We start from the raw sequence: 13,368 nt of genomic DNA, 5'->3' as shown, positions 1-13,368 counted from the left end.
AATATCAGATAATAGTTAGTGAGTTGTAGTAAATAATTTACAAAAGGTGATGAGCGTATTTACCAATTAAAAGAAAATTGACATTGAAGAAAGTCCAGGTACTATCCCGGAGTCCAGCCTAGGATCCAGCTCAATCTTCCTAAGTGACCAAAGTCAGGATCAAGTGATGGGCTCCTGCCAAAGTTAATTACCTAGGAGGTGATCAATTTCTTTCTGTAGGAGCTCAATTGACTGTTCTGTCTTTGCAACACCTTTTTGAGGGAGCCATTGGTGGTTGATGATTTTTTTCTTTTTTTTTTTTTGTGATGCACTATTCACAATTAAGTTAAAGGTCAAAAATATTTTTTAAAGCTTGATCGAAAGCATCATCACTATCAACCCATCTTCTTATTTGTGAAATTTATAACCCATGCCTTTCCCTTTCTCATTTTGGTGGGTCTCAGCTTGTAAAAGGTGTCATACTTCAGTCCCTGAGGAGTGTTTTTTACGTCGAAATCAACCATAACTTAGCGCCAATGATATTTTCACGTTTTTGGCCGCTAAAGCGACGCTTTGTAAACATATGCCATGAGTCAAAGCAAAAGTATACTTCAGCTAGAGAAAGCATTAAAGAGTTGAATCTCTCAAAATTACTCTTTACTTAAGAAGAAACATCTTCCCAAACAAAACTTAGCTTACATTCCAGTAGACCTCGTGTTGTACAGCAAATTCAATCTATTTATTCATTTATTTTAATTTAATAGCTAATCTAAATGGAACATAACAGTACTGAGAGTAACAAGAAAACAATCGGCAACTATACATGGATTTTCCGAAAACAGTCAGGGATAGTTATCAAATTTGATAACAACGTGACGTTACAACATGGTGACTATTTCGGAAATCGAAGACGAGCCACTGAGGACAGATAACTATGCTAAATAATAGAACAGAATGAAAACATACCCAAGTTAGAATTCCGAGATGTTAGAAAAAACAAAATTACTTTTATGAGAAAAATTACACTTCCCACCCCTTTAATCTAGATACCATTAAAAATATTTTAACTTCTGCTCTAAAATTACTAACATTATTATTTGTACAATGAGTTTCTTAGCTAAGCGATTCCAGAAAAGACTTTTATGGTCATTATCTCTTGCAGCTTTCTTGTGTAAAAGTGAATTGTCTCAATTATGGTCTAAAGCATGCGTAGCAATGAACACTGGCCGACTGGTGGTTGCACCACTACGTACATCTCTTACAAGGTGCTCGGGCGACCCACTTCCCCTCCCCCCCCAGCCCCTCTCCCTCAAAAGCCACAAGGTCTCATTCAAGACTGTCACAGCCATGGTAGCCTACATGTGGCCGTACCCTCCTTCCGCCGAGGTGAAACCTTGAAGGGGGAGGGTACGGCTACACGTAGGCTACAACCATAGCCGATTATTGCAGCTAGAGTCTGTTTCTAAATACTAGTGGACTTAGCTGCCAACTATCGCAAGGCCTGACTTTCTTGACAGATCAGATAACAGCGGTATTCCTTCCACGTACATCAATTGAATCCTCTCTTATGTAACCGTTTGGACTCTATTAATATCTCGGATTTAACTTAACACTGATATGGAGGGCATGCGTCAGAATGTTTGCTCTTAGTGACGACACGTGAAGGAGAAATGGTGAGGTGGATGTTCAGTCTCCATCCGAGATAATCCCCATGGCTCTCTTTTGAAAACCGTAAGAGATCATCTGTGATCTCACTAACGGCATTACTTGACGAAGATTTTTTCTCTAACCTGCGAAGGGGAAAAATTCAATATCTCGGTGGGTCTTTAAGTTAGGGTTGATGATGTAGATGAGTGTTCCTAAAGCGAAACTGTTGACAGAAAGAAGGTTGCCGGAAATAACTATAATACATACGGTAAGATCTTTGGAAAAACCGCAAAATTCCTAACTCTTGTATTCATACAAAGAGCTAAAAATATAATCAAATATGTGTTGAAATCTAAGTTTCTGACCTTCAAACTGCTAAAATTGCCTCAAGCCGTGATCTAAAAGTGAAACGTTTTGCTGATAAAAACCAGCCAAAAAAGGAAATCAGTTGAACTTAAATTGAGACCAGAAATGTTTACGACAGGCGTGCCAAGACAACTGGAGAAGAAAAAATTAGGAGACCATGCAGTGTATTTAGGCCATGTAGATAGTAGACGTGACAACGGAATCATGGCACATGACTACTTTTATATCTCGCAATAACTGCAAAGAGATTAACAATAAATCTTCCCTTACTATAACAGGCTTAATAAAAATCTTGTTAGTGTTTAGCAGATTACGTTTCGTATTTCAATTGTATTGAGTGAGAAGTTGATTAAAACGATCGACCTTGAACTTTAATGACCATCAAGAACATGGCTAAAAACTGAATAACACTTAACTATGAAAGAACCAACAACTGAAACAACTATTAAACAAGGAAACATCTGTGGCATGTTTATAGAACTAACAAGTGTTGCCAAAAGCTTTTTTTAAACTTGTCTCTCAACCTTTAAAATACTTTGAATTCAAGTGTACTCGAACTCTATTTTTATCGAGCAGTATTGCCATATCTACAGATTTATCGGCACTCAATTTGTTGATTAATTTGGTGGAGGCGTGCTAAATTCTGTTGACAGTCATTGATTAGGCAACCTTACAAGCGATAAATAGGCGAAAGCACTCGCACTTTTAAGCTTGTTTGCCAATCTATCACTTTATATCAGCTTGTTAGAGGTGGTTAGTCGAATTAAACTTGAAAATCTTTATCCAGATTTGCGTAATGGAAGACACTCATAATACGGTTTGAGTGAAACAAAACAATTCAATATGTGTGCTACTGAGCCCTGCGACAATAAAAGTCGGCCAGTGTTCATTGCTACCGACCCTTACTTAAAATATTTCCCTCGAAGCAACATTTCCGAACCACTAATTAAAAAAATGCTTCTCTTTTGGCTAAATTTCCGGCCAAAAACCTCGATTGGAATCTGTTTGTAGTCAAAGGCAAAATGCTTTACCTCGCTTGAACTAAAAGGGGCCCGTTCATAACGTTGGATACGCTTTAGCTTACGGAAATACATCTTAGACACTCAACAGCTTCAAAAAATTGCACTAGCCGAGAATTTCAGCATGCCAGACGGAATTAACATCTACTCTGAGAGAGTGGAATTAAAATGTTGAACATTTTGCTCGTAGCTAACATTTCTTGTCCGAGCTGTCGCGGGTACTACAAAGAGGCCGGCCAAAAGGGGTATTGATGTCAATATTTCCTCCCACTGGTTATAAAAGGGAACTTAAACGTTGGAGAACAGATGAAAAATAGTGCCAAGACCTGTTGACAGTGACAGCTCATTGATGGGCAGGAGAAACCACATTTCCTAATCTTCGAGAATCGTCGTGATATAAATTGCGTCCAGGTTTACCACTAGTTCATAGTGCGATTTCATGGTGCATCTCAGAGGACCTTGTTAGGATAAGAGAAGATCAACAAGATGAAAACAACAACTTTTCTCGTCGTAGCAGCTATCTTACTTTCTTTTATTGTTGAGGAGAGTGACGGAAAAGTTACCACAGTTCTACATCATGGTCGCATTAGAAGCCTTCAGAAAAAGCGGAGACGAACGGAGAAAAAGGGTCAACCAAAAGCAAATCAGAAGGGTGGAAATCATACTAAGCATGCCGGATACCGAACTCAGAAAGTAGGATATTATCTTAAAGTTTTTTGTTTTCTTTTATATAAGATCAAGAGGATAATACTTTTTAAACAAAATTTACTAGTTGTGCTAGCTTACAAAAATAGGAAATGCACTGAGTCAAAAACAATTCTTTTTTACTTGTTTAGAAATACACCAGATGGCACGAGTCTCCAAACTGGATGACCGAGTGACTGAACATCGCTCTTCAGTTGAGATGCAAGTTTTATGCGTCGACAAACAAGAAGTCAAGATGCAGTTGAGAGACTGGTTTTCGTTTTTTATACTTACACGAGTCCGACTATACATGAACGCTATCATAAATTAATCATCCGATTTTAGTAAAATAGTACTTTTAGAACATAATATTTTGCAATTGTTTACTTCACGAGTTATTTGCCTCAATTCGACATAAAGGCCTACGGAGAATTCCAGTGGTCAGTTTTCGCCCAAGATCTGCCTGCTGCTATAATAGGATTAACTGTCCTCAAGAGGTAAAGCTGATTACACTATGATAAAGCTTTCAAAGCAAGGCGTACAACCAGTTGAATTGTACATCAAGTTCATCATGTAGTTTTAAACAATTGCCAATGACCAGGCGATCAAAAGAGCAGTAGAATCGTACCCATGAGTTGACTGTGTATATAGTAAGTACCATTTCACGCCTGATTGCATGTAATTCCCACGCTTTTTCATTTGTTGAGCCTTCGTCGTTGTAAGCTATATCAACGGCAGCAGCTGTAATATATATTTGAGCTTTTTTTTCAGTCTGAGATGGATCGCAGGATCATAATAACTTACTTGTTGAAAAAGATTATTGTCAAATAAAAGTGACATTAGTTGTATGACTCCTAGTTAGTCTACTCAACCCTGTTTTAAGATTGAAAGGTTTTCGAAACATCGAATATATAAAGGAAACTTATTATAACTTATTCATCGGAATCAAAACAAGTCATTGAGGTTTAAGGTACCAGAATATTCTGTTAGCCTCAGACGACTCAAATTGCGTATGTTTATCATCTCTTAATGGCGCACATTTCAGCAAGTCCGTATCTCCTGCAACGCAAAATATACGATCGGAATGACTAAAAATAAACTCTCTTTCTTCGCATCTGCACAATTTGTTGACCGGTGGTAATTTACATCACACAGCATGAAGATTTTTGATGAAAAGCTTCGACTCAAACTTTACACTGCGAAATATTTCAACGAATTATAACTTAATTTTTTTTCTCATAGCTATTTTACAACTTGGTTACTTTTATATGACTTGTTTTGCTGCTGAAGTGGGAGAGACAGATTCATTAACAATAACTAATTATCATATATGCGATGGTCTGTTATCACATCACCATTAATTAATTATCAGCTGACTTCATTCAACACAAGTTCAAGCTATGAAAGTTATGTGAAATTGCATTTTTCCCCGCCACGCGACTCACACAGCATACCTTGTTTTCCCTAGTAGTTTTATACCCTCCATATTAGCCAAACTTCCCGGAAAAGCGTTGTCATTAAGTAATTTTGTAAAGATTATTCGAAAAAAAAATAACCCCAACAGTGCCTATGTCAATTCAGTAGTTATTGCAATAACATTTGTTTGTTTTCAGACTTTCCTTTCCATTTCAGTCAGTTAACAGAATTCTTGGTAGTACGTGACGTTTCGACCTATGCCAAGAGCTTTTGTTTGATTTTCCTTCTGGCCTTGATATCTGTGTGGACAGATTCGGTTTGTTTTCTGACTGTTGTCGTTTCCTGTGTTCGTTGCTGTGCGTGGCAAGACCGCTACAGAGTGCTTTCTCTCGCTTGCTATTCCTATCACGTTCATGGATATCTTTGCCTAACGATCGCCACATTTGGTTATATATCTTTGGCTCTGTATAATGCCTCCATTTCCATCGCGAATAATTTATTTTCTCCTTCAAGATTCTTTCTATTGCTGGAAATGAATTCGAAAGTGTCAATGGTTGACTGTTTTGCTTGTATGCTGTAGCATTCTGAAGTGCTACTTCAGTCAAACGTAAGTCACAAATGTTTGGTAAACTTCTGCTGAAACGATTTTGTTGTAACTCAAGTGATGGTCTTGTCTTGAAGTCTTGTTCCAGCTCGCCAATAATTTGCTTTAAGCACAAAGATCTGTTTTGTAACTGAACCTCTTGGACTATACGGTTATTCACAGATTGTGCAGGAAGACTGCAATCGCCTCTTGACCGTGACCCGTGCAATCTGTGACGACGACGTCGCTGATTTTCTGGTAGTTCTCCTAGCCAGTTCTGAGCTGTTCTCATTTTCAACGGGTACCATAAGGCCCCTTTCCCTCCATTTCTAAACCAAAAATGTCTAGTGGTTTAATTGTGATCATCAAAAAAAGATGCCGTAATGTTGTTATATTTGCATCAATTAAAGGAAAGCCTTAAGCACGCAGATTTTCCGGCTTACAGTAACTTGTTAACACTTTTGCAATACTAAAACGCTCTCTAAACATCACCCGTGGCCAAAGAATACTCTTCAATGGAAGTTTTTGTCGATGATCATCAATTTGCTTATTTTCTTAAAAACGCATGCACTCAATTAAACTTTGAAATTTTACACGGTCGTTATTAAACTTAAGTGGTTGCAGAAATTTACTAACTAATGAGACCTTAATGCGTTTTATTGTTTTCTGGTCATTGTAAACTTTGGCCATTATTTTAGGCAATTTGTAAACACAAAACGAGTGCCTATTTCCAAACTTTAATTAAAATCTTGGTTGATTGTGGGGCAGTTGTTACGGCTTAAAATGAATTGATGGACAGCCCTGAGTATCATCAATAACCCTTGAAAGTTTTAGAAAACCCTCACTATACAGCTAAGCGAAAGTTCTCACTAAAAGGGTTGCCTAAACGAGTTTTGATGCTGTAATTTTTGTATTTTTAAATAAGTTAATTCAGCATTGAATTGAAGTATTCCTGAAATAAAAGAGTATTGAGCAGTGACTAATATACGACTACTAATTAAATATATGTCTTATAATGTACTGGTTTAATCTCTTAATCCTCTCTTCGCAAAACTAATTCTATTTCGTACTAACAGGATTTACAGCTTACTGACAAGTGTAATTACATAGAATTTAACCTGCCGTCGGTAAAGACAGAAACTCCCGTATCCTTGGTCTTTATGGCCTTCTTAGCTCATTTACTGTTTCAAAGAAGGAACAAAGTATAACTAGAAGGAAGGCAGCCAAATTGCTCATGTTCGTCGACATAACTTTCTTGCTCATATCACGAGGATTTTCATGCCCCCTCCGGAAAAAGTAGATCGCAAAGCCCGTTAGGAATGCTCACTCAAAAATATGGCTTTTAGTTTATAGATAAGCTTTAACTCGATATGTTTACAGCCTGTTTAAAATAAACACATTTATTCCACACAAGTGTAGATGGAACACGACGGGAAATGAAAAATACAGTAAGTGTCAAAAAGAAGCTGCCGGCTTTACGTTCTGTTGACAGTGATATGGAAAGACCTCTACCAGTTCGTCAAATGACGTATCTGGTTTCTACATGAAATGTTAAGGTTTAAAAACTGTTTCTCCTAGATTTAAGCGGTTGGCAAAGAAAGGGATGTTGATCAAGTCATGATTTTTTACGGGGTTAAGATTACTTGTGGGTTCTCCATAAAGTGGTACAACTCCGTTGCTTCCTTGAAACACCTGCACCATGGAGAAAATTTTAAGCGCTTCACTCGGAATTTGGGGGCGTCTCAGTTTATTTTTAATCTTATAATTCATTATCTCGTTTTAAACGTGGAAAAGCCAAAAGGAAAAGAGGGGATAGGTCAATTTACGTCGCGTACATATAATTACAGGTAGAATTACAGCTAACAGTCGCTAAGGGCCACAGCTTAGCTATTGACTCGTTCCCAGATTCCAAACACGTGTTTGCTGTGGAGGACGGGGAAGACTGCTTCTCAGCAAACTCCGAAATGGCGGCTACCGTGAAGAAACATGGAATTCGTAAGAGACGTTTTCCGCAAAGCGCCACGAGGCATGCTTTAGCTTCACCCTATCATCTCGAATGGTAAGAGTTTTCTTTAATGGGGCAACTAAAACGTAACAATTTCTCGAAGCAATTTAAGAGGATGAAATATTGCAAGTTGATTTTAAATAGATTTCAGCACGAAGTGAATGAAGCTAAATTGGATTGTCTCTGGAAACGGAAAAATACAGATTTCAAGCTATAGTTTTTGTTTGAACTTTATATATTCGTTTTATACGAAAATCCGCTTCATATACGATTGCTCCTCGATCTCTGGTATTGTCATTATCATTAAACTGCTATTTTTAAAATCAACATTACTGCATCATCATTATTTCAAAGGCCTGCATTGAAAAGAGGAGGCAGCACGGCCATTATAAATGAAATTATTAGGTGAGTATCATACCGACTCGTATAATGTGAAATGTGTTCGATGTTTGCACTTAGTCTAGAAAATTACTGAATAATGTCTGTATTGAACTCGACGCTTACATTGATATTATTTTTTAGTGTTGCCAGTTAAGTAGTGCGAGGTTTTTTGCCTTTTTGTGTTGCATTTCAAGTAGAAAAGTAAAAATCGATATTAAGGCATTGTATTTTGACCCTTCAACTCTCAAGATCTGATTGTGAGGTCTTCCCTCAAGCTGATGCACATTTCTATGTTAAATAGTCATGAGAATTTGGTATTAGATCAAGATAGCAACCTTTACCTGAGTATTCTTATTTTCTGTTTGCTGGATAAAATAAGGCTGTCATGGGAAGAAATTACATTTTAATTACTTTGAATAGTTAAGGTGCTACTATGACAAAAAATTTTGCTTTTCTTTTTGTCATCTTTGAACAATGATTTGGTAAAAATGTTTAGACTTCTACAAAACCCTAGTTTTAAGGTCGATGAACGCAAAATAAGCCTTGAAATAGATGGCCAATTTTTGCTTCTTATAAATGGCATAGGAAATGTTGGTTTGTTGAGATGCACGTGTGATATCACTATGGAAAAGCTTGAATTGGTGCCAACTCTTTTTACTGTACACAGCTATTCTTGAATTGAGTAATGACAGGCAACCAACATCAAAAAAACATGGTTTAAATAATTGAACTTCCCGTGCAAATATTGGATTAAAACTTGGCATGGTAAGTGTTTCTTACTTCTAGTCTCCAGGAGTGAAAAAAAAAACAAAATAAAGGAAAATGTGAAACTTCAATCATAGTAGCACTTTAAGGGGTTAAAGCCAAACACAATTAAATCCACAAGATCATGATGATGAATTTCTTCTTCAACCATTCCCCATTTAGTTATATTCATGAGAGAAAATACATCTTTATCTTGTTAAGAAGTCTTCCACATAATTATTTTGAAATATTAGAAGACATGATGTCATGTACCTAATGTTATGGGTAATTGTTGTTGCTTTTAGAAATCTCCAGACTGCTGAGTCATGCTGACTTGCATACCATAGAACTTTCCAGAACATTTCATCGGGTCACACATTTATTATGTAAAACTACCAAAATAGTTCTTATGTAAGCTTCTGGAGTGTTCCAGAACTTTGTGAATATATGTAAAGACTCACTTATGTAGTAGTAAGAGCAGTTGTTGTTGGAGCGACGACTGTTTCGAAAGCTATACTGAGAGAGAGTTACTGCAGCAGAAGATTGCTCACTTCAAGGAACTTTGGAGACAGCAGTGAGATTGTGTCAATGGTGAACTAGGATATAGACTGTGGTGGGCTTAATTAATTGTATTAATGATAAGTATTGTACTGCTTTGAGGAGTTGCTCCTTGTAAAGAACATTACTACCTGTTTAATAAAGTAGTTGAGTTTGTGGGATTGTAGTGTTTTTCTGTTAGTTAGATCATACTGTAACACTAACACAAGCAATATTTCAAATTTCTTCAATTTTGTGTCTTTTGCGATTGCAAAATAATCCTGAAATTAAAGACCAGCAAATAGAAACCCTTACAAAATTTACTCCCCTATGGAATATTCAAATCACAGAAAAAAAGATCAACATGTAACAACAACAACATATACAGGATATATAGACAAATACACAAATTGTTAACTGGTTGTACTTGTAAGTTCTGTTTTGTATTCTCTTTTGAGAAATGAAGTCAATTTGCAAAGATTTCTTATATAAGTAGAGTATCTAGTTACAGCTGTATCATTTTTGTTTGAATTGCCAGACTCAAACAAATTCTCTTGATCTTTCATGCAGTTGTCCAAAGTTAAGACATTTTTAAGAATAAAATGAAGTTTAGAACTAAAGAAAATGCCCTTCTTTCATATTTGCCTATTGAAATTGTCAAAATGAAACCCTCACTAAATACTGTCATGCCAAAACTAAGTACTTGCGAAATTAAATACCAAGAAGGGTCAAGTCAAGTCTACCCATAATGAAGAGACATTTCAAGAAACCTTCCTCTATAAAAAAACAGCATTTTCCCTTTACAGGGTACTTGAACCACTTCAGTTTGAACAACTGTGCACTAAATCAAGGAAAGCCTCGGAGCAAAATGAGAAAGATAAAGTAAAGCATCTGAGATCAGGCCTTCTCTTGGGCCTCTCCAATGTTATAAAAGCTTTGGAAAGAGGAACTGTCAGATTAGTGTTGGTAAGACAAAAAACATTTCTATTACCATTTTTCATTACCATTGTGTGACTATGAATGAGGAAGTTTTTGGAACAGGCTTTTCTAAATGGCATTTATATTGTCTTGCTCTCCAATGCTGGTGGCCTAAAGTTATAAAATTATATTTTGAAGTTAATATGTTGGCTGTCAGAATATGAAGATTGTATGTGTATAAGTGCATGATAGGTTTATTTACTACTGACTGCACATTATCCCTTCAATTATTTCCAAATAGTGTAACCTGTCACCGCATGACTGATCAAATATATTGCCCAACCTTCAGCTTCAACAAATACGTAATTTATCTGCTTGCCACTGGTAGATCAATATTTCTTGATTGTCCCCAATTACCTTTTCTTTGCAAATAACCAAAAAAGGCTATTTGAAACTGAAATCTTTTCTGTGTAATTGATTGTTGTTTCTGTGTAAATGTTTATGAGGTTGGTTTAGCCTTCCTGTAAGAAGTGGAAACTGGATACTTTTATGGACTAGGTTCTCCTTAATTTCAAGGTTGATCACCATATTGAGCCACCTGCTCTTCTTCAGCATATTCTCCTCCTGTGTACGACAAGGAAGGTTCCTGCTGGTGCCATATTTGGTATGAGTAACTCAAGAGTTCCACATGTGCTTGGGGTGCGCAAGTTGGCAGCTTTTGCTTTTAAGGTTGGTTAGCTAGGAAGTCAATTGTGAGCTTAGCATGGCCCCCTTCATTTGATTTTCCATGATTTGTCCTCCAAGAGTTTGCAAGTGTCAGGTGAAATTAAAAGAAAAGGTCTACTTCAAAATTCTGGATTGGTTTTCTAACTTTCGTTTTGATTTATACTTTGCTAATTGTGCGGTTTAATTTACACCCAATGTATGCTATCTTTTGTCCTTGGCAAAAGAAAGGTTAAGTCTGACTCAATGTCCACAGGTAATTTCATCATTTATATCTCTGCATGATGAAGCCAAATTTTCTACTGGATAATTTATTTGATTTGTAGTTCATCCTGTAATAATTTTGTGCAAGGATTCTTTGATATCTCTTTCTCCTTTTAAGAACACTGATGTTCCAACAATATATGATGGTTTGGTTGATTATATCACAACTAAAATTCTGCCTCTTGATGTACCTTGGCTTCTCTCAAGTGAAGAGCAAAGAGAAACTCCTACTGCCATATACACTGCTGAGGGAGCGGATTCTGACAAAAAACAATTTCCAGGTATCCAGGATATGGAGTTTGAAATGGGAGAATATAATGATGATGGCAAAAATGGAAATTTGCCCACAGGTGAAAGCAAATCAACAATTTTGCAAGGTGCTGGAGATTCCAGTGGTAATATCTCAAGCAATGATGAGGCCAACAGAATTTTACCTGGGACAAGTGCTTCCTTTGTAAGTTTGCAAGATGCTAATGTTAATATATCACTCGCTGATGGAAGCCCAGCATGTAGTGACAATACGGTTCTCAACTCATCAGATGTCTGTACAGACAGTAATTCCAAATTGCATTGTAGTGGCAATTGTATTAGCAATTCACAAGGTAATCCTGATGATACACAATGTAGCAGTGATGCCAAATCAAATAGAGATAGCAGCAAAGGAAGAAGATTTGGACAGCCAAGTTTAGTTTATTTAAGACCTTTTGTAAAGAGCTATACGGTAGAGAAGGGCAAACTCTCCAAATAGTCTATCAGTGTTTTGAATATTGCTCCTATCACTGATTGTTGTTGTTGTTGTTGTTGGAAAATAAATTGAATTGTAGCTGACCTGCAAGTATCATTTTTTTAGTTAATTATTATCTGCAAGTCAAAATGTGATTTATTTCATTTGATTTTGATCAGATTCCTTTATGAAGAAGGAACAAAGAACTTACTAAAATTTGGCTCCCTCATAAGTTGTGGTTCACTAGTTCATTTGGCCAAGAACCGAACTAGTATCTGAGAGGCACAGGCTCAAAACCCACGAAACCTGAATTTGTCGAGCCTCTTCTTTTCTGTAATCTCTAAACCCTTTACACCCTAATATTAGAATGCATGTTCTCCATACTGTTTCCTGTGTATTTGCTAAAGTGCTTATGGAGAATTTAGTTATCAATCGAGAACTCCTTCAGTTGGTGATCGTTTCCTTTATTCTTGTGACCTGAATGTTTGATTCAGGGGTGATTCTTTTAAGGAGAAATTGGATGCCAATCACCCTTAGAGTTAAAGGGTTAAATTGCAGTTCACCTGCAAGGATCACTTCTTTTACTTGGATAAAAATATCTAAACTTGTGGTAATGCCAATTTATCAGGATTAGGGGTGGGAGAGTCCAGCTAACATCATCTGCTAAAGCAACAGAGCCGTTTCCTTGACAACTGCAAACGATGGTTCAACTCGACCCACATATCCGCATATAAATCAAATTGGGCCATAGAGCGCTTTTCGATTGAGTGCTGCAAAACTAAATCCAAACTTAGTTTTTGATAGGCACCAAGCAGAATAAATGATGCTATCACAAGGGACTGATGAGGAACCCAAGTGAAAACAAGTTAGCAGCCTGAGGGGCGAGAAATCAGGGCCGCACTTCAGAACAAGACGAGTCAAGTTTCGAGCGCTGAAGGCGTGATCCGCCAGGGGGGTCTGGGGGCATGCATGGTCCTGTATTTCTCTACTGTGAATTAATTCTTGATTGGCTTGCTATTTATTCTGGATAGGCAGTAACTCACTGACACCATTAGTTTTCGCTCTGACGAATTAGTTTTCGCACTGACGAAGGGCTAATACTCGAAGCGTTGGCTTTGCAATTCTTGCGGTGTTCAATTTACGTTATTAACTAGTTGATAATGCCAAATTACCCTGTTATACTATCCCACCGACGCAGCACCACAGTTTCTTTAGAAACTTACCCCCTTGACACCATTAGCCAACTTGCCGTATTTTGCGTGCTTCGCCTATTACAATTCTGTAGAGTCTTAGTCCGTAACAATGTACTCAATGTGGGTAGTTGGACAGGTGGTCAGGAATGATGACTTCGCGTAAGGTCGCAGGGGCAAATTATGTT

The 13,368-nt window shown here is 37.1% G+C and overlaps 1 protein-coding gene and 1 long non-coding RNA gene across 2 annotated transcripts; both read left to right on the top strand.

Moving 5' to 3' along the window:
- The first annotated feature begins 3,276 nt into the window (after positions 1–3,276).
- Positions 3,277–4,539, top strand: LOC136282255 (uncharacterized). Its single transcript, XR_010718163.1, has 2 exons — positions 3,277–3,704; positions 3,848–4,539. It is a non-coding gene; the product is annotated as an uncharacterized lncRNA (long non-coding RNA).
- Positions 4,540–5,360: 821 nt separating this feature from the next.
- Positions 5,361–12,084, top strand: LOC131796814 (ribonuclease P protein subunit p38-like). The gene is made up of 6 exons (XM_066169619.1): positions 5,361–5,718; positions 7,600–7,753; positions 8,054–8,104; positions 10,168–10,327; positions 10,856–11,008; positions 11,385–12,084. Exons 2-6 carry the CDS (start codon positions 7,659–7,661, stop codon positions 12,012–12,014), a joined length of 1,089 nt encoding a protein of 362 aa, XP_066025716.1. The 5' UTR covers positions 5,361–5,718; positions 7,600–7,658; the 3' UTR covers positions 12,015–12,084.
- Positions 12,085–13,368: the final 1,284 nt, after the last annotated feature.

This window comes from Pocillopora verrucosa, chromosome 1, assembly GCF_036669915.1.
Source record: "Pocillopora verrucosa isolate sample1 chromosome 1, ASM3666991v2, whole genome shotgun sequence".
NCBI classification, from domain to species: Eukaryota; Metazoa; Cnidaria; class Anthozoa; order Scleractinia; family Pocilloporidae; genus Pocillopora; species Pocillopora verrucosa.
Note: the sequence above shows the minus strand (reverse complement) of the source record. Positions and strands in the feature narration are given on the sequence as shown.